Source organism: Haematobia irritans, chromosome 1 (genome assembly GCF_050003625.1).
Source record: "Haematobia irritans isolate KBUSLIRL chromosome 1, ASM5000362v1, whole genome shotgun sequence".
Taxonomy (NCBI): Eukaryota; Metazoa; Arthropoda; class Insecta; order Diptera; family Muscidae; genus Haematobia; species Haematobia irritans.
The window spans coordinates 229,585,788-229,607,437 of NC_134397.1; the positions used below are offsets into that span (position 1 = coordinate 229,585,788).

General features: G+C 35.9%; 1 protein-coding gene across 4 annotated transcripts in view; it reads left to right on the plus strand.

The window, feature by feature from the left end:
- The window catches only part of Atg16 (Autophagy-related 16), a 553,304-nt gene extending 532,788 nt beyond the window's left edge, over positions 1-20,516 (plus strand). For 2 of the 4 annotated variants that reach the window (XM_075291478.1, XM_075291636.1), the window contains exons 8-10: positions 14,295-14,379; positions 14,699-14,842; positions 20,053-20,516. In XM_075291478.1, the coding sequence (XP_075147593.1) occupies positions 14,295-14,379; positions 14,699-14,842; positions 20,053-20,170 (347 nt within the window). In that variant the 3' untranslated portion in view covers positions 20,171-20,516. The remainder of the gene's footprint in view (positions 1-14,294; positions 14,380-14,698; positions 14,843-20,052) is intronic. The other 2 variants (XM_075291556.1, XM_075291708.1) reach the window with 1 other exon arrangement.
- The last annotated feature ends 1,134 nt before the right edge of the window (positions 20,517-21,650 follow it).

Consider the following 21,650-nt stretch of genomic DNA (forward strand, 5'->3'; position numbering starts at 1 on the left):
TAAAACCTTTTTTGGGAACCTTCAAGTGTGGTTCACTTTTGGGTTTAGTGAACTGCCTGAATTTATTCCGGTAATGTAAGGATTTTTTTACGCCATTCAGAAGTTATCGGTTGTAGTCACCAGGGCCCAACGTTAATAGAATTGCACCAGATTAAAAATTTGTCAGTCTATTGCAATACGAAAATCGTCAAATTCAATTGCGAATTTAATTGCTTAACGCCTTCCATTAGACAGTTAGTTCAATTAATTTTTAAATTTTTAAATTGAAAATTTTTATCAGACAAATTGGAACAGAAAATGTACTTAGTCGGATTTTAAATTTAATTGAATCCACTGCTGTCTTACTTCGTTAAAAGCGTTGTTTAGTAACCAATCGCAAAGTAGCATCACTTTAATCGATTGGGGTCATACAGCTGTGATCGATAATGTAACACCAAGAGAGGAGACAAGTTTCAACTATCGTTCTCAGACGTGTACTTCCTTTCTGAAAAAATTGTTTGCCAAAACCTATCAGAGGGCACGTTGTGGTAAAGAAAGTGTGATCAAAGAAATCTTGAAATATTTAATTAATCTTGACCAAGAATTGGATAATTGTGAAAGGAAATTTGTTCCTTGTACTACTCAAGGAGATTTTATCACTTATTGCGTAGTGTATTGAAACGCAGTAATTTTCTTCTAAACTGACTAAAAGGTCCGCTTAACATCCAAATTCGACGTGAATCATTTACTCGTAAGTTTTGATTGGATTGGAGTAAATATCCAAGCTTCCCACGATTAATTATTGGATATTACCTTATAGGAATTGCTGTTCAAAAACATTCCAATTGTCTTTGAGACAACTACCAGACGTGCAGGAAAATATTTAAGAGTACCCCCTCGTGGCGTGGGCAAGAGGGAGAAGGAGGGAAGCGTGGACCTTTCCGAAGGCTCGCTACAATTGCACCACACATTACTCCGCAAGTTCTAGTTGTGTAAACTGACGTCAGTCTGCTCTATCCTGACTCCGCAGCCTATTTTTTTTTTTTCTTGGCGTCGAGAATCCAGGCCGGGGCTAAGATCACCCCTCCAATACCTTACCGTGGTTCACACATCCGAGAGACCCATTTAGAAATTTACGGCCAATTCGAGCGAGTAGGAAAAAGAAAAAAAAAAACAAAAAGAACGAAAGGAAAAGCGACCTTCCGAAGATGATCTCTGGATATAATTTTTCAGTTTAATTTAGTGAAAGGACCCCTGTCCTTAATTTCCTTGGAATACTTTTACGAACTAATCTTAGATTCTACAAAAGCATCGGTATTTGGCTTACTCTCCACCTTATAAAAATTAAAAATTATTCAAATTATATTTACGTCTATATAGAGAAGGGAATGTGAGTAAAACCAATTTGCACAAACAACCTCATTTCTCATTACTACAGCTTACGAGAATTATCACCAACCGACAATCGAAGAGGCCTCATCGTGTTGTTGCAGAATGACATTATTCTTGGTGAGTTAATTGTTTTTACATTTTTTTCTCGTTGTTTTTTACATTTTTAAATATTACTCCTTTCCCTATTTCATTCATTACAAATCATGAATGAAAAGCACACATTTTAATACATATCTTTTGACGAACCAACTCTTTCACTCCTGAAGAGAAAGAGTGTGTCACTATATAGTTTTAGTTAGATAGTTTAAAAGCAATTGGAATAGGCCATAGAAATGAATGAATTGTGTTGCAGCAGTTGTAAATAAACAGTATGTTGATGGACAACATACGAGAGAAGAAATAATTCCTTATACTTTTGTCTTTGTTTTGATTATTGAATTTTATTTTTGTCATACATCTTATCGATCTCTTATCTGTCTCTGTTTTGATAATGGAATTTGTAAGGGACAATTCATTCTTGTCTACGTTCTATGCCATTTTTTTTCTGTCTCTATTTTGATCATTAAATTTTAATATCGTGTTCATTTTACGTCTATATTCTAAAAAATTTTCGAGTCTCTATTTTGATTATTGATCTTTATTTCGCATTCCGATTTGTATTACTGAACTATTTTTTTTTCTTTTCCTATTCTTAAACACCCTACTATCAAATTTGAATAATAGTCGGCATTTGCATATCTTGGCTGAATGTTTTGGTAGTTATAAGTTATATACCATTGTAATAATATGGAATTTATATGAAGTTAATTGAATTTATATGAGTAAAATGGAGTGTTAAAACTAACAATAAGTTTTCTTACGAGATGGTGTAAATGGGTTAGGTAAAAGTAAGTACGGGATTCTAGTAATACCTGGCGCTACTAGAATCAATGGTAGGGAGGGTAAAGAAGCGCCGTCTTTGATATCATCGCGAAGACTAAAAATATCCCAATCCCCTGGTTAGCTATTCAGACAATTTTTGTTTTTTTTTTTTTTAATGATTGAGAAATAATCGAGATTATGAATTCTTCGTTTTCTCGATTTTTTTTTCTCTTTTTGAAGGGAACATTCACCTTATGATCCATCCAGGCTTCAAATTTCATGGCATCGTTTTTTCGGGAGTCTATAATTTATTTGTGTGGTGGGGACCTATGTGTGGCTAGAAGATTTAATTGGACCCGAACCCCCCTTCTGGCTGTTTGCTAGTGGCTGAAGAGACTCCCATTCGTCCTCATTAGATTCTTCTTCAAGTAAATTTTAATAAGTCAGAAATATCCACACATATTTCGGTTGCTTGATCTAAAAGGGCTTACTTCCTAGAAAGGTTGACCAATCCCAAGTCCGGTACATTACATAAATTGGCGCCCAACGTGGGGCCTAACTGTTCCAGATAAATTTAAATATTCTCCAAGTTGTTATCTATGGAAGATCGATAGTCGCCTTACAAATGATATAGAGAAAGGATGGCACGATGAACCTTCCAAACAAGTAGTTAGATGTATAGGCACTATTGGCGTAATCTCTGAGAACATTAAGCTCCGATATTTTGACTTCTTATGGAAACACACACTTTTTGAACGGACATAATCTTCCAGCTATGATCACGTAGTTAAGTTTTCAAATAGTTCACAAGATTTCTTTGGATATTCAGTTATTTGGCACAAATGATCGAATCAACTGACCAGGAGTTTCTTTGTTTACATTTTTGTCTACGATATGAAGTGTTTGTAGTGGAGGTTTTTGTACAAGTATTTGGAAATTATGGAATACGGCGGTCCATTTTAATAGATAGCTACCAATATCCTGGTGTTTTCTGGAATTACGTTATGACTGCAGAATGCGGTCTAATGTCCAAAATAGCAGTTTTGAGGAAGTAAAGATAGTTGGTTTTCTACGAAAATCGGGTCGTTAAATACCTTTTCAAATATCTACAGACCAAATAACTATGAGGTATTGGGAATATATTACCTAACTTCATAATCCATCTCACATGTAAGAAAACTGAAGATTTAGATTTTGATAATTATATCTGAAATTCTTTTATCACAGCTGAAGTAATTATTGCAGTTATTGTAATTGAACTGTTTCATAATTTTTTTTTTTTTACTCTTTCTGTAACTTAGTTGTAAACGATTGAAGTTATAATTGATTTATTTGACTGTATTTATAACTTTGTAGATTAGGGAAAATACTTTTGGTCAGAGGGAAAAAAAAAATACCATTTTTTCTTTTGATTGCTGCACGAAGTTCAGCCTCATTTTAAATTGAATGGGGGCAGGGAATTTATTGTTCTGCGAATTGTATTGTTCATCTGAATTCGTTGACCATTTGCCTCATTGAGGAGCTACTTCAATATGACTACTAAGGAGAACGCGCCAGAGGATTTGTTAGACGGCGCTGTAGGCACAGACACTGTTATGGAGAATCAGTGTTCTATTTGCAATAGAGCAATGTTGCAAACAGAAGAAGTAGTTATAATTTTTACGTGTAACCATGAGTTCCATAGATCTTGCATCGATAGTTCGTTGGATGAATCCCCAACTTGTCCTATATGCAAGGCAGCGTTTGGACCCACGGATTTAATTAGGAAAATATGGGATACCGTCTCCCGGAATACACCAAAGACAAGGGGTGTCCATAATAAGCATCGCGGGGCTTTTGTTAAACGATACAACACTAGAAATGCAAGCAAGCATAATAGCCAAGATTCTACACAACAACTTCCTTTAGGTGATATTTTTCCTGATTCTAATAATAAATCGGGGACGAACGGGCCCGAGGATAATCTTCACAGGCGATTTGTTGGGCCTCCTAATTACGAATTGTCGTATAGACCAGTTCAGCAAGATATGTTGCAATCCGGAAATATGGCCGTTTCCGGCCTATCTCCGGAGGTAGACTATTCGAAAATCAATGAAATGATTGAAAACTCATTATCAAAGTTTTTATCGAATTTGAATATTCGGCCTTCTCATCTGGACGATACCGGTAATAGACATTGCGAAGGTGCACAAAACTCCAATATTTCTTCTGGAAGCAATCGCGGAGAAATTCCACGAAACAATCATTTTATGAATATTACACCGAATTCTTTCCATAGGGAGGAACCATTGATTCAGAGACCTGAAAAGGTCACAATGATGATCCAAAACTGGAATGTCAAGTTTGACGGTTCCTCAAACGGACTGAACGTCGATGAATTTCTTTATAGACTGCGGTCTCTGACTGCGGAGAACTTCAATAATGACTTTGGACTTATTTGTAGGAATTTGCCCTTCTTACTGTCGGGAAAGGCTCTTACATGGTACTGGCGATACCACAAGCAGGTGGAAACAATAGAATGGACGGAATTCTGTACCGCATTGAGATATCAGTTTAAGGATTTTCGTTCGAGCTTTGATCTTAGGGAGGAAATAAGGAATCGGAAAATGAAACCGGGAGAGTCTTTTGAGGCATTTTTCGAGGCAATTTCGTTGAAACTCGATCGTTTGGAGAAACCCATGCCCGAGGAAGAACTTATAGAGATTCTAACCAGGAATCTTAGGCCCGAGATCAGGCAGGAACTGTTATATGTACCAATTCTCTCAATTGCCCACCTGAGAAAACTGGTACAAATGAGGGAAAACTTGCTGAGAGAGGAATTATTTAGGAAAACCATTTCCTTGAAACAAACGACTTGTCCGAAGCGGAATATTTCAGAAATTGAATGTGATATAGAAACTTCACCCGTTAGGGAATGTTCCAACGAATTAATGGTTGATGCCATTCGTCAAAGTCAGAGTGCGGTTATGATCACCTGTTGGAATTGTGAAAGTCAGGGCCATTACTGGCAAGACTGCATGAAAGATAGAAGTGTTTTCTGTTACGGCTGTGGGGCCAAGGGCATTTATAAACCGCAATGCGTGCGTTGTGCGTCAACAAGACAAAGCAGTCCAAAAAACTAATTACAGAAAAGGACAGTTCGCCTCTAGAAGATGATAATCCGTCACCTTGTGGCATTTATATGATGAAGGATTCGAACTGTCCTCCACATAACCCAGATAAAGTATTGTATCCTATTAGACCCTACCACGAGAGATGGAGAGATTATATTCTTAAACGCAATAGGATTTTTCAAATTGACTCAATTGAAGCGGACTTAAGAAGAGCCCCTAAAAGATCTACTCTTCGTCTCCGAAAATATTTCCGAAATCGTAAGCTATCATCCAGATTTGTAATTTCTTGTATTGTTGACGATCAGAGGGATAGGCGCTTGTATGCCAAAATCGCTTTTCTGAATTTTACCGAATATGGTCTTCTGGATACAGGAGCTAATGTGTCCTGTATTGGATCAGACCTAGCTAGCTACGAATTTTCAGAAACACCAGAATATACGAAATGTAGGGCGCACGTCAGAACGGCCGACGGAGGCTTCCAGAAAATTATAGGTTTTCTCGATGTCGACGTCACGTTCAAAGGCGAGATACACCGACTTAGGATCTTAATAGTACCCTCCTTGACTCAACGAGTCATATTAGGCCTTGATTTTTGGAGGTTATTTAGGTTAGCTCCCGATGTGATAGACTCCGCAATTGTGTCCGAAACGTCCGTCCGATCACCTCGCTCCGATTGTCCATTAGTTTGCTCCGCTGTTGTAATGTCCGAAAATTTGTCCGATAAAATAACAAAAGCCATCAAATTGGACGAATTCAAATATCCTTTAAATTCTTCCCAAATTCAGCAATTGAATGCCATAATAGATTTGTTCCCCAACTTTGATAAAGAAGGTTTGGGCAGAACCTCATTAATAACGCATAATATAGACGTTGGCGACTCCAAGCCAATAAAACAACGTTTCTATCCGGTTTCTCCCGCTGTGGAAAACCTCATGTATCAAGAAGTGGACCGAATGTTAAAATTAGGAGTAATAGAGGAGTCGACATCGCCTTGGAGTTCACCTATGCACCTTGTTATTAAGCCCAATAAGGTTAGACTCTGCCTAGATGCCAGGAAGGTGAATTCAGTGACTAGGAAAGATGCTTACCCCCTTCCCAGCATCGAAGGTATTTTTGCTCGACTTCCGAAGGCCAATATAATTACCAAATTGGATCTAAAGGACGCATATTGGCAGATCGGACTCACCGATCAAGCAAAGCCACTAACGGCATTTACGATACCAGGGAGACCCCTGTATCAATTCGTAGTGATGCCGTTCGGGCTTTGCACCGCGCCACAAACAATGTGTCGTCTTATGGACCAAATAATTCCACCCGATTTGCGTCACTCAGTATTTGGTTATTTAGATGACCTAGTAATAGTGTCAGAGGATTTTGCTTCACATCTGGCGGTCCTGGTAAGGATAGCTGAGAGTTTCCGAAGGGCCAATCTCACGTTGAATATCGCGAAGAGCTCCTTTTGTGTCACACGGACCAAATATTTAGGGTATATAATAGGAAACGGTGGTATACAGACCGACCCCGAAAAAGTAGAATCCATAGTAAACTGGCCCACCCCCAAGAATATCCGGCAAGTGAGAGGCTTCTTGGGGCTTGCGGGGTGGTACAGGAGATTCGTGGATAACTTTTCAAGTATTGTGTTTCCGATTACAGAGGTTTTGTCCACCAAGAGGAAATTTTCCTGGACACCTCAAGCCCAAGAGGCATTTGAGAAACTGAAGCGGATGCTCACATCTGCTCCGGTCCTATCAAATCCCGATTTCACAAGGAAATTTTTTCTCCATTGTGATGCTAGTAACTTTGGTATTGGGGCGGTATTGGTCCAATTAGGCGATGACGGGTCCGAAAAACCGATTGCCTTTATGTCAAAAAAGCTAAACACTGCCCAGAGGAACTACAGTGTGACCGAGAGGGAGTGTTTAGCTGCAATCGAGGCAATTAAACGGTTCCGTTGCTACCTAGAGCTACAGGAATTTGAAGTGATTACGGACCACTCGTCGCTGGTTTGGTTGATGAAACAACCAGATTTAACCGGAAGACTGGCGAGGTGGGTCCTTAAACTCCAATCCTTCAAATTTACTGTAAGCCATCGAAAAGGAAAGGACCATACCGTCCCAGATGCCTTGAGTAGGATTTACTGCGATGAGATATCTGGTGTGGAATTGGCGGAGCCAGAGATCGACTTGACCTCAAATCATTTTGAAGATCCGGATTATCGGGCATTGAGGAAGAAGGTCTCTTTAGAGCAGGACAGAATTCCGGACATGAAGGTGAGCGATGGTTTCGTATATATAAGAACCGATCATTATTCGGGGGATTTATCACAGGAGGAAAGGGCCTGGAAGCTCTGGGTGCCAAACAATTTGAGGGAATATGTTATAAAGAGAGCTCATGGTTCGCCAGTTACGGTACATGGGGGTATGACCAAAACCGTGGAGCTGTTGAAGCGCAACTTCTACTGGCCTGGGTTAGTGACGGACGTGCGAAATTACATTCGTAAATGCGATATTTGCAAACAGACGAAGGCCCCGAATGTGTGTTTGAAACCTGAAATGGGTTGCCATGTCCCTTCTCAGCGCCCATTTCAGCGTTTGTACATCGATATCTTAGGACCTTATCCTCGTAGCCGCCAGGGAAATATTGGGATTTTGATAGTGCTTGATCACTTGACTAAATACCATTGGTTATGTCCTTTGAAGAAATTTACCTCATCGGCCATTCAGCAATTTCTCCTCACTAATATTTTTCACTTATATGGCGTCCCAGAAGTCATAGTGAGTGATAATGGCTCACAATTTCGATCAAATGACTTCAATGCCTTCCTTACTCAATTAGGCATTTCACACATCTATACGGCAATCTATTCACCTCAGTCTAATGCCTCCGAACGGGTCAATAGATCGATTATTTCGGGCATTCGGACATTCTTAAAGGGCGACCAAACAAGATGGGATGATAATCTGAGTTCTATTAGTTGTTCACTTCGGAACGCGATTCATCAAAGTATAAAATGTTCTCCATATAGGGCGCTGTTTGGCATGGACATGATTACCCACGGAACTTCGTATAAATTACTAGAAGGACTTAATCTTGTCGGCGAACCAATAAATCCATTAGCTAGGGAGGATCAATTGTCAATTTTAAGGAAAGATCTCCAGCGGAATATACGGGAGGCGTATGATAATAATAAACATCAATATGATTTACGGGCCCGTCCAATTTCCTTCACAATTGGACAAGAGATTTTCCGCAGGAATTTTGCACAGAGTAGTGCTGACAAAAAGTATAACGCCAAATTAGCTCCTTTATTTCTAAGGGCGAGGGTACGTGACAAGTTGGGTTCGAATTACTATTTACTTGAGGATATGAATGGAAATATTTTAGGTACATACCACGCGAAGGACATGCGTCCGTAATTAGTTCTCCATCTAATCCTGTTGTCTACCGGCTTGGGAAATAATATGAATGTTATGGTAGAACAGAATTATCTGGTTTGTAAGGATTTTTTTACGCCATTCAGAAGTTATCGGTTGTAGTCACCAGGGCCCAACGTTAATAGAATTGCACCAGATTAAAAATTTGTCAGTCTATTGCAATACGAAAATCGTCAAATTCAATTGCGAATTTAATTGCTTAACGCCTTCCATTAGACAGTTAGTTCAATTAATTTTTAAATTTTTAAATTGAAAATTTTTATCAGACAAATTGGAACAGAAAATGTACTTAGTCGGATTTTAAATTTAATTGAATCCACTGCTGTCTTACTTCGTTAAAAGCGTTGTTTAGTAACCAATCGCAAAGTAGCATCACTTTAATCGATTGGGGTCATACAGCTGTGATCGATAATGTAACACCAAGAGAGGAGACAAGTTTCAACTATCGTTCTCAGACGTGTACTTCCTTTCTGAAAAAATTGTTTGCCAAAACCTATCAGAGGGCACGTTGTGGTAAAGAAAGTGTGATCAAAGAAATCTTGAAATATTTAATTAATCTTGACCAAGAATTGGATAATTGTGAAAGGAAATTTGTTCCTTGTACTACTCAAGGAGATTTTATCACTTATTGCGTAGTGTATTGAAACGCAGTAATTTTCTTCTAAACTGACTAAAAGGTCCGCTTAACATCCAAATTCGACGTGAATCATTTACTCGTAAGTTTTGATTGGATTGGAGTAAATATCCAAGCTTCCCACGATTAATTATTGGATATTACCTTATAGGAATTGCTGTTCAAAAACATTCCAATTGTCTTTGAGACAACTACCAGACGTGCAGGAAAATATTTAAGAGTACCCCCTCGTGGCGTGGGCAAGAGGGAGAAGGAGGGAAGCGTGGACCTTTCCGAAGGCTCGCTACAATTGCACCACACATTACTCCGCAAGTTCTAGTTGTGTAAACTGACGTCAGTCTGCTCTATCCTGACTCCGCAGCCTATTTTTTTTTTTTCTTGGCGTCGAGAATCCAGGCCGGGGCTAAGATCACCCCTCCAATACCTTACCGTGGTTCACACATCCGAGAGACCCATTTAGAAATTTACGGCCAATTCGAGCGAGTAGGAAAAAGAAAAAAAAAACAAAAAGAACGAAAGGAAAAGCGACCTTCCGAAGATGATCTCTGGATATAATTTTTCAGTTTAATTTAGTGAAAGGACCCCTGTCCTTAATTTCCTTGGAATACTTTTACGAACTAATCTTAGATTCTACAAAAGCATCGGTATTTGGCTTACTCTCCACCTTATAAAAATTAAAAATTATTCAAATTATATTTACGTCTATATAGAGAAGGGAATGTGAGTAAAACCAATTTGCACAAACAACCTCATTTCTCATTACTACAGCTTACGAGAATTATCACCAACCGACAATCGAAGAGGCCTCATCGTGTTGTTGCAGAATGACATTATTCTTGGTGAGTTAATTGTTTTTACATTTTTTTCTCGTTGTTTTTTACATTTTTAAATATTACTCCTTTCCCTATTTCATTCATTACAAATCATGAATGAAAAGCACACATTTTAATACATATCTTTTGACGAACCAACTCTTTCACTCCTGAAGAGAAAGAGTGTGTCACTATATAGTTTTAGTTAGATAGTTTAAAAGCAATTGGAATAGGCCATAGAAATGAATGAATTGTGTTGCAGCAGTTGTAAATAAACAGTATGTTGATGGACAACATACGAGAGAAGAAATAATTCCTTATACTTTTGTCTTTGTTTTGATTATTGAATTTTATTTTTGTCATACATCTTATCGATCTCTTATCTGTCTCTGTTTTGATAATGGAATTTGTAAGGGACAATTCATTCTTGTCTACGTTCTATGCCATTTTTTTTCTGTCTCTATTTTGATCATTAAATTTTAATATCGTGTTCATTTTACGTCTATATTCTAAAAAATTTTCGAGTCTCTATTTTGATTATTGATCTTTATTTCGCATTCCGATTTGTATTACTGAACTATTTTTTTTTCTTTTCCTATTCTTAAACACCCTACTATCAAATTTGAATAATAGTCGGCATTTGCATATCTTGGCTGAATGTTTTGGTAGTTATAAGTTATATACCATTGTAATAATATGGAATTTATATGAAGTTAATTGAATTTATATGAGTAAAATGGAGTGTTAAAACTAACAATAAGTTTTCTTACGAGATGGTGTAAATGGGTTAGGTAAAAGTAAGTACGGGATTCTAGTAATACCTGGCGCTACTAGAATCAATGGTAGGGAGGGTAAAGAAGCGCCGTCTTTGATATCATCGCGAAGACTAAAAATATCCCAATCCCCTGGTTAGCTATTCAGACAATTTTTGTTTTTTTTTTTTTTAATGATTGAGAAATAATCGAGATTATGAATTCTTCGTTTTCTCGATTTTTTTTTCTCTTTTTGAAGGGAACATTCACCTTATGATCCATCCAGGCTTCAAATTTCATGGCATCGTTTTTTCGGGAGTCTATAATTTATTTGTGTGGTGGGGACCTATGTGTGGCTAGAAGATTTAATTGGACCCGAACCCCCCTTCTGGCTGTTTGCTAGTGGCTGAAGAGACTCCCATTCGTCCTCATTAGATTCTTCTTCAAGTAAATTTTAATAAGTCAGAAATATCCACACATATTTCGGTTGCTTGATCTAAAAGGGCTTACTTCCTAGAAAGGTTGACCAATCCCAAGTCCGGTACATTACAGTAATTGGTTGATAGTTTTGCTGCAAATAGAGGATGCTGATGAGGAATGTGGTAATTCCAAAACGTGCGTCCATCCAACCATCTTGCAGTCTATAGGGCTTTGCCCAAATAAATTTGACAAACATTCTTTTCCTCTGGTGGTTAAGCTACAGTTGTAGTTTAGTCAATGCATGGTTTTAAGCTGAAATCAAAAACAACAACCAAAAAATAAAAATTTAAGAAACTAATTACATAAACGTATTTTTCCATAATTTAATATACTTTTTATGTGAATCAAAAAGAATTTTATTGCAATGAAATGTGGGACCATAGGACAAAATAATTCATTAAAATTCTGTTTGACTGCTGCCAATTAATTCTTTGCAAAATCAATACCAACAAAAAAATTTTGTGCGGAAATCTAACGAGATTTTGTTTTGGGATCTGAGTTTACAAACAATTAATTGACGGCAGTCAAACAGAATTTTAATGTATTATTTTATCGTATGCTCCCACATTTCATTGCAATAGAATACTTTTTGATAGTATTGAACGACGACCGTATGAATTTATGAAAATCACAAAAAAAATCAAACAAACAGTATATTAAATTATGGAAAAAAGATGTTTATGTAATTAGTTTCTTAAATTTTTATATTTTGCAAACATTTTATTGACAAACTGTATATCAAAGATTATAAATTGTAGGAAGACAGAAAATTAGCTACTGAGGAGATCGAACCATTTGCCAGATTGGTTCGATCTCCTCAGTACGCGTATACGATAAGTATTGACATAGCCTTAAAATGCAAATAAAAAGAAATTAAGTGCACGAAATAAATTTCCACAAAGGGGAAAATGTACTTTTTTTTGTTGTTTCCTAAAATTTAACATTGTTTCATAAAGAAAAAATAAAAACGAAAAACAACTAAAAGATTACAAACATGTATTAAACTAATCTGGTAAATGCAACATTTGGTATGACGCAAGCCAATTTCCTATCTTCCTCAAATCTATAATCTTTGCTGTATATGAGCCTGTAATATCAGGCTCCTACTATAACTAACATAACTTTGACTGAAATTGGCCAATTACAGAATTTGGATTTCTTCGATGAGAAACCAATCCAAATTCAGCAGTTTGTGAAAAAAATGTTCGGGTTTATTTGCCAATGAGGTCAGCCGAAAATTTACACTTTCGATTGGCCACCGGAACTCAATCGTCGCTATGATAATGGCCGATGGTGGCTCCCCGCTTACATTCATCGACAGTGGGGTCAAATTAAATGCCGATAATTATCGGCAAAATTTCCTAAAAATGGAGGTCCCTCGTTTCATTTCTACCACACAATGGCCACCATAATCTTCGTATCTCAATTCATTGTGCTTGGGACATTTTGAAGAAAGTATCTCAAGACGGCGCTTAGTAGGAAATTGAATCAAAATACGGCAGAAACACTTGCTACAGAGTGTGGTGGCTCTGTCGGTCGTTTGAAAGGCATAATAAAACAAAAACAAATATTACTTATCGAAAATCGCTTTATTGTCTTTTAAAATATTCCCCGTTAAGATCTAAACACTTTTGCATACGTTGGAACCAATTATTGAAGCACTTTTGCCACTCCGATTGATATACCTCCAAAACATGGATTTTGAACGCATCTACCGCTTCTTCAGATTTCGAAAACATTGGCCTCTCATTTTATTTTTTACATACGGGAATAAAAATAGGTCATTCGGTGCCAAGCCAGAACCATGCCCACCACGGTGGTGCAATGGTTAGCATGCCCGCCTTGCATACACAAGGTCGTGGGTTCGATTCCTGCTTCGATCGAACACCAAAAAGTTTTTCAGCGGTGGATTATCCCACCTCAGTAATGCTGGTGACATTTCTGAGGATTTCAAAGCTTCTCTAAGTAGTTTCAGTGCAATGTGGAACGCCGTTCGGACTCGGCTATAAAAAGGAGGTCCCTTGTCATTGAGCTTAACATGGAATCGGGCAGCACTTAGTGATAAGAGAGAAGTTCACCAATGTGGTATCACAATGGACTGAATCGTCTAAGTGAGCCTGATACATCGGGCTGCCACCTAACCTAAACTATGCCCATCAAATCGATGTTCTAAGTTCGCAAAAATGAAATTTTTTAAACCGATACGTAAGAGCTGACATTGTCGGCTGTAGGGTTTCCTGAGTTGTTGGAAGACAAATGGTGTGTTAGTGTTCTAGTAGTACGATTGCAACATGCCCATTTTTCCGAAAAAATAGGCGATAATTTCCTTGGAAATGATTCATGCAATAGCAACATTTGTTGGATTTGGTTAACCCATACAGTCGACTGCTGTTTACTTTTTACGCTATTCATCCTCCTGTCACGATGTCATAGACGTGTTTCAAAGCACCGCGATAGTATTTTTGGAGCATTTCTTTCGACCAATCGACACGAACCATTTTTTTGTTTGAGCGATTCACAAATTATGTGGGCTCCAATGCGAAAAAAAAAATTTGAAGCCAAATTTCCATGCAATTTTGAATGTATTCTGGTCCTAATGCCTAAGAGTGTATTAATCTCACCATAGTATAAATGACAATCTTGTTTTCGTAAAATTATTTACGAAAACAATGATTTCATAAATTTATAAAAATTTACAAATTCATATTTATTTTTTTTTGTGTATAATTGCTTTGCAGATATTACATCCGTTATATTGAATTTACATTAACTATTCATAGCGTTTTTTCAAATATTTATCTAACACAAATTAATTTTTTTTATCTTTTTGTTTTTAGATTGCAATTACCTCATTTGTTCAGTACGTGATGATACTATAAAACTTTTAGATTTACGTAAAAATCAAGTAATTTCCACATTTTCGTAAGTTTCTACCAAGGCTTATTTTCTCATATCGATTAATGGATAGATTAATATGTACATTATTAAGAATAATAGGGGTGTTCACTTGAAAATGTGTGAATAAGAATATAATTTTAAATACTACTACAATAGTAAGAATAAAATCGTATTAAATAAAAATTAAAAAAATAATGTTTTGAAATGCCGTAAAACAATTTAACGATGTTTTTCGTATGCTCCAGTGACTACCCCTAATATTCATATGATTGTGCATTTGATGTATTTATGGCTCCGTTTATTGATCTTAATGATGTTTTCTGTTTTATTTCCCACTTTACAGCAATGAACATTTTAAACTTAGCTGTGATTGGGCCCGTGCCTCATTTAACATGAATGCCACAAAAATTGCCTGTGGCTCATCCGATGGTGTTATATACATATGGAATGTCATGGGTAATTTGGAAGCAGAACTGAAAGGACATGCGTAAGTTTTTTTTTTTACATATTTTTCATATTCAGCACATAAGGTTTTAAGTTCAAAGCTCACAATTCATCATAGTTAGATGGTCATTTTTAAAATGCATATTGGTAGTTTCACAAAAGCGACGTAGTCACCATTAAATTTTAAGAATTCAGCTAAATTTTCTCGGACCGGAGAAATTATGCCTTAGCTTGTGGGTTCCGCGCAGCTGGGAGACGTATCGCCATTGAAAATGTCAAAAGGCAGCGCCAAAAGTGTCATTCATAATAAAATGTAGCACTAAAGGTTGAACACATTATTAAAATTTGGCAACATTTCAGCAGCAAGATTTTTATGCTGTGCCTACAAACAAATTTCTTTGGCTGTATAAATATAAGATTGGGTGGTTGCGAAAGGAAACTTCTGACCGGTTCTATATATTTCCCTTGCAACACAAACCCAAATAACTTAAAAGAAGACTTAACATCCATCTACCAAACATCCCAAAACTATTACGGAACAATCCTTGGAGGCAATCTAAACTCCAAACACATATCATGGGGTGATACTGTGGTCCATGAAAATATTGCTAAATAACTTGTATTTCTACAATTTTTTGTGTGTAGATCTAAAATCGTCGTTTTAAAATTAGATGTAAATTGACCTAACAATCATTTTATTTGAATGTCATCCAAATTTTCAGTTCAGGGAATTTTCTATTAAAGAGAAATTGTCTTGTATACTTTCGGGCAGCATACGTGCGCACGCACTGAAAAAAAAGCATACTCGGTTCCAAAGATTTTGTCTTTACTTTAAAAAATTTGGTATTGATTCCGAGCCAAAGAAGCGGAGAATACAAGTAAGGATACTTTTAAGACACAATTCTCTTTTAAATTTAGGTTTTGTGTACTTGCTTCTAGGAAGCAAATTTTAATTTTTCGCTTTCTCAGCTTTTTTTTCTTCATATGCTATCAAAGACCTTTAAAAACGAGTTAACGGCAACTTTATTTTCCAAATTAAGACTCGACTTCCAGTAGAAATTATGCTATGTTTGAAGTAAAAAACTTCTTTAAAATAAAGTTTTGAAAAACATGTCCTATATTTGAACGATTTTTTGCTTTGTATTCAAGATGCAAAAAGACAACAAATTTAAAGACAATTTCATTAAATTTAAAGAATTTTTCTGAATTATTAAAGTCAAGTTGACATTAGCCTATAAATTTTTTCTTTCATGTTAAGATACCCATTTTTAAGTCAAATCACGACTTCATTGAAAAGTTTATCGACTTTTGGTAAGGGAAATAACTTTATTTTAGAGAAATGCGTCTTCTATGCTAAGCAAAATTTGTATTCGTATTTTAAAGACATGAAATCTTTGACCTCACGAAAATATTTTTTTCAGTGCGAGAAAATAGTAAAATATATGAATTAAAAAGTTCTCAAAAATAAAGGCGAATATAGACCGATTATATGTTAGGCATCGATCTGTAATCCTAAAAAAATATTAAAGCATAATATTCGCCATATACAGTGCACTCGCTGTAACGTGAACTAATTAAAATCAAGAGAGTTCACGTTAGCGAAAATGTTCACGTTAGCGAATTTCAGAACAAAACGTAACATTATTTGGGAGTTTTACACGTTCTAGGGTGATAGTCTTTTATTTTTGTTATTTGTAATATTAAAACCTTAATTTAATTTCATGAAAAAATTTAAAAAAAAAAACAAGTGAGGAAAGTCTAAATCGGGCGGGGCCGACTATATTATACCCTGCACCACTTTGTAGATCTAAATTTTCGATACCATATCACATCCGTTAAATGTGTTGGGGGCTATATATAAAGGTTTGTCCCAAATACATACATTTAAATATCACTCGATCTGGACAGAATTTGATAGACTTCTACAAAATCTATAGACTCAAAATTTAAGTCGGCTAATGGACTAGGGTGGAACACAATGTTAGTAAAAAAATATGGGAAACATTTAAATCTGAAGCAATTTTAAGGAAACTTCGAAAAAGTTTATTTATGGTTTATCGCTCGATATATATGTATTAGAAGTTTAGGAAAATTAGAGTCATTTTTACAACTTTTCGACTAAGCAGTGGCGATTTTACAAGGAAAATGTTGGTATTTTGACCATTTTTGTCCAAATCAGAAAAACATATATATGGAGCTATATCTAAATCTGAACCGATGTCAACCAAATTTGGCACGCATAGCTACAATGCTAATTCTACTCCCTGTGCAAAATTTCAACTAAATCGGAGCAAAAAATTGGCCTCTGTGGTCATATGAGTGTAAATCGGGCGAAAGCTATATATGGGAGATATATCTAAATCTGAACCGATTTCAACCAAATTTGGCACGCATAGCTACAATGCTAATTCTACTCCCAGTGCAAAATTTCAACTAAATCGGAGTTAAAAATTGGCCTCTGTGGTCATATGAGTGTAAATCGGGCGAAAGCTATATATGGGAGGTATATCTAAATCTGAACCGATTTCAACCAAATTTGGCACGCATAACTATAATGCTAATTCTACTCCCTGTGCAAAATTTCAACTAAATCGGAGCAAAAACTTGGCCTCTGTGGGCAAATGAGTGTAAATCGGGCTAAAGCTATATATGAGAGCCATATCTAAATCTGAACCGATTTGGCTGATATTTTGCAAGTTTTTCGAGACTCATAAAATATTCGGATGTACGGAATTTGAGGAAGATCGGTTGATATACACGCCAATTATGACCAGATCGGTGAAAAATATATATGGCAGATATATCTAAATCTGAACCGATTTTTTCCAAAATCAATAGGGATCGTCTTTGAGCCGAAACAGGACCCTGTACCAAATTTAGGACAATCGGACTAAAACTGCGAGCTGTACTTTGCACACAAAAATACATCAACAGACAGACAGACAGACGGACGGACAGACAGACAGACGGACATCGCTAAATCGGCTCAGAATTTAATTCTATGACGATCGGTATACTAAACGATGGGTCTCAGACTTTTCCTTCTTGGCGTTACATACAAATGCACAAACTTATTATACCCTGTACCACAGTAGTGGTGAAGGGTATAAAAATGGAAAAATATAAGTGGGTACGGAATTATAAGGAAAATATAAAATTCACGAAAAAACCAAACTAGATCACTACAAAACAAGTATATACGGCCGTAAGTTCGGCCAGGCCGCATCTTATGTACCCTCCACCATGAATTGGGTAGAAACTTCTACGAAAGACTGTCATCCACAATCGAATTACTTGGGTTGTGTTATCTTAAAACTTCTTAACATCGTTTTCTAAATTGTGAGTTAGTCCATACGTGGTATATATTAGACAAAAAACGTATGTAAACGTAAGTCTACAAATATATACAATTATGAACTTGATATGGACCAATTTTTGTGTGATTGGGGATCGATTTATCTGAGGGCTATATATAACTATAGGCCGATATGGACCTAGTTAGGCATGGTTGTTAACGGCCATATACTAGCAAAATGTACCAAATTTCAACTAACTCGGATGAAATTTGCTCCTCCAAGTGGCTCCAAAACCAAATCTCGGGATCGGTTTATATGGGGGCCATATATGATTATGGACTGATATGGACCACTTTTGGCATGGTTGCCACCACGTACCAAATTTTAACCAGATCGGATGAATTTTGCTTCTCCAAAAGGCACCGGAGGTCAAATCTGGGAATCGGTTTATATGGAAGCTACATATAATTATGGACTGATATGAACCAATTCCTGCATGGTTGTTAGATACCATATAATTACATCACGTACCAAATTTCAGCCGGATCGGATGAAATTCGCTTCTCCTAGAGGCTCCGCTATCCAAATCGGGGGATCGGTTTATATGGGGGCTATATATAATTATGGACCGATGTGGACCAATTTTTGCATGCTTGTTAGAGACCATATACTAACAGTATGTACCAAATTTCAGCCGGATCGGATGGAATTTACTTCTCTTAGAGGCTCCGCAAGCCAAATCTGGGGATCGGTTTATATGGGGGCTATATATAATTATGGACCGATGTGTACCAATTTTTGCATGCTCGTTAGAGACCATATACTAACAGCATGTACCAAATTTCAGCCGGATCGGATGAAATTTGCTTCTCTTAGAGGCTCCGCAAGCCAAATCGGGGGATAGGTTTATATGGGGGCTATATGTAATTATGGACCGATGTAGACCAATTTATGCATGGTTGTTAAAGACCATATACAAACACCATGTACCAAATTTCAGCCGGATCTGATGAAATTTGCTTCTCTTAGAGGATCCCCAAATTTGGGGGTCCGTTTATATGGGGGCTATACGTAAAAGTGAACCGATATGGCCCATTGGCAATACCATCCGACCTACATCAATAACAACTACTTGTCGATAGCATGTTTCGTTCGGAAGTTAGCGTGATTTCAACAGACGGACGGACATGCTCAGATCGACTTAGAATTTCACCGCGACCCAGAATATATATACTTTATGGGGTCTTAGAGCAAAATTTGGATGTGTTACAAATGAAATGACGAAGTTAATACACCCCCCATCCTATGGTATAATATGGGTATAAAAAAAGTATTTGTCGTTGTGAATCTGCCTTTAACATCAAATTTCATTTTTTGTTTTCAGCGTTACCGAGTATTTAGTGTAAGAAAAAGCGTGTTCAAGTTAGGCGGTGTTAACGTTACCGCGAGTGCACTGTAATATTATTTTTGAAAAACCCGGCTGTTTTGGCCACCCAATAATAATGAAGCTATCGTCGTAAAAATTGGCACGGATTCGTTTTTGTCTGCAAGCAGTCAAATTCGATATTTAAATCGACTTCCCGATTTGGTTTCTTAAGCATCTAAACACCGGAATTTTTCTCTGATTTCGCGATTTGAGTTCTCGTGCTCATTCGAATGTAAACGTCTACAGAATTTAGCTTGCAAATTGGAAAAAATTAAAACACACATTTTTTAAGATAAACCTAAACATATTTAAATGTAAATACAAAATTAATAAATTTCTACCATAGCCGCAATTTATATTTTACCGCCCCCATAAATTATTTTATTATTTAATTCTTTGCATTTTCTTTTATTCAAAATCACCTGCTTGCTTTTGTTTTTGGTTTTTGGCTTTATTTTCTTCTATTTTTTTCTATTTATTTCTTCCTTTCATACATGTTATCTAAATTACATCATCTCTAAAACAAAAAAGTTCTGGTTCTGGATTATTTCACAGCTCGGCGGTGAATGCAGTTAGTTGGAGTCCCAATGGTAATGCCTTAGCTTCGGTGGGTAAAGGTAAGAAATGTTTGGTTTACACAGAATCGTAGCTGCAAATAGGATCACAAGGAATGCAACAAGGATAAAAACCATGATGTTGGAGAAATAAGCTCAGCAATTTTTGGATAATTGTAAGAAAAACATAAAAAAAACTACAAGAGACATATACATATAATGGCAACAATTAAAAGATAATGTGAAGAACAAAAAAAAAAAAACAAGATAAAATCAAGCGTATGATACTTATTAAAGAAATTATTTTTAAACAAAATTAAAAAAAATAATAATAATAATAAAACCTCCCCCCTTAAATGTTTTAAATTTAAAAAAGAAAATTTCCAAGTCACTTAGTTCGATATTTTTGTACTAAACTATAATAAACAAAAAAAACCTTAATCCTTAAGTTTATTTTTTTGTAAGCATTACAAGGTAAAATTTAAAACAAAAAACATAAACTTGTATAAGTTTCAAAATAAATTTCGCTTTAAAAAAACCTTACATACATATATGTTGAGTATTTAAGATAAAATTTTGATTTTGTTTTGTTGTATACGTAAATAATATTTGTAAAAAAAATTATGTATACGTTTTTTTTTTTAATCTTTAATTGTTCATCACAATCACAACGATGAAGACAACATACAAAAAAAAAAAAATAAAAATACTAACACCACAAATATTTAGAAATAAAATACAATCATGTCATAATTATATAATTTAAGACGAATTTATTTTCTATTGATTTTCAAATTATTTCTTAGTTTTTTTATTAAAAAAAAAATTGTATGTCTTCGTGTTGAAAAAGTAAAACAAAAAAATATGTGTATACAGAATAAACCACATTGAATACATCACTGTAAATTTTGTCTAACAAAAAAAAAAAAAAAGAAATTATCATAATAAAAGTCAAAAAAAAATATATTATATAAAACTCTATAAATATTTCTGTATATAATACTTTTTTCATCCATCAAAAATCCAAAAGCGGCAACCAACTACAGAGAGCGTCATAATAAATTGTACAAAGGATTTGCTTTAATTAAAAGTTTTTCAGTGTTTAGTTTTTCAGTTTTGATTCTTAAGTTTAAGTAGAGACTTAAATACTCTATAGCTAAATCAAATAATCTTAAATAAAATCGTGGATATATAAGGCTGAAATAAAAAGTCTTTCGAAACAAATTCGTATGTAGAGTTTATTTTGATGCTCTCACTGTATATCGGGGAGAAATTCTAAGACGATATAGCCATGTAAGTCTGTCCGTCTGTCTGTCTGTTATAATCACGCTACAGTCTTCAATAATAAAGCAATCGTGCTGAAATTTCGCACAAACTCGTCTTTTGTCTGCAGGCAGGTCAAGTTCGAAGATGGGCTATATCGGTCCAAGTTTTGATATAGTCCCCATATAAACCGACCTCCCAATTTGGGGTCTAGGGCTTATAAAAACCTTAGTTTCTATCCAATTTGCCTGAAATTGGAAATCTAGAGGTATTTTATGACCACAAAGAGGTGTGCCAAAAATGGTGAGTATC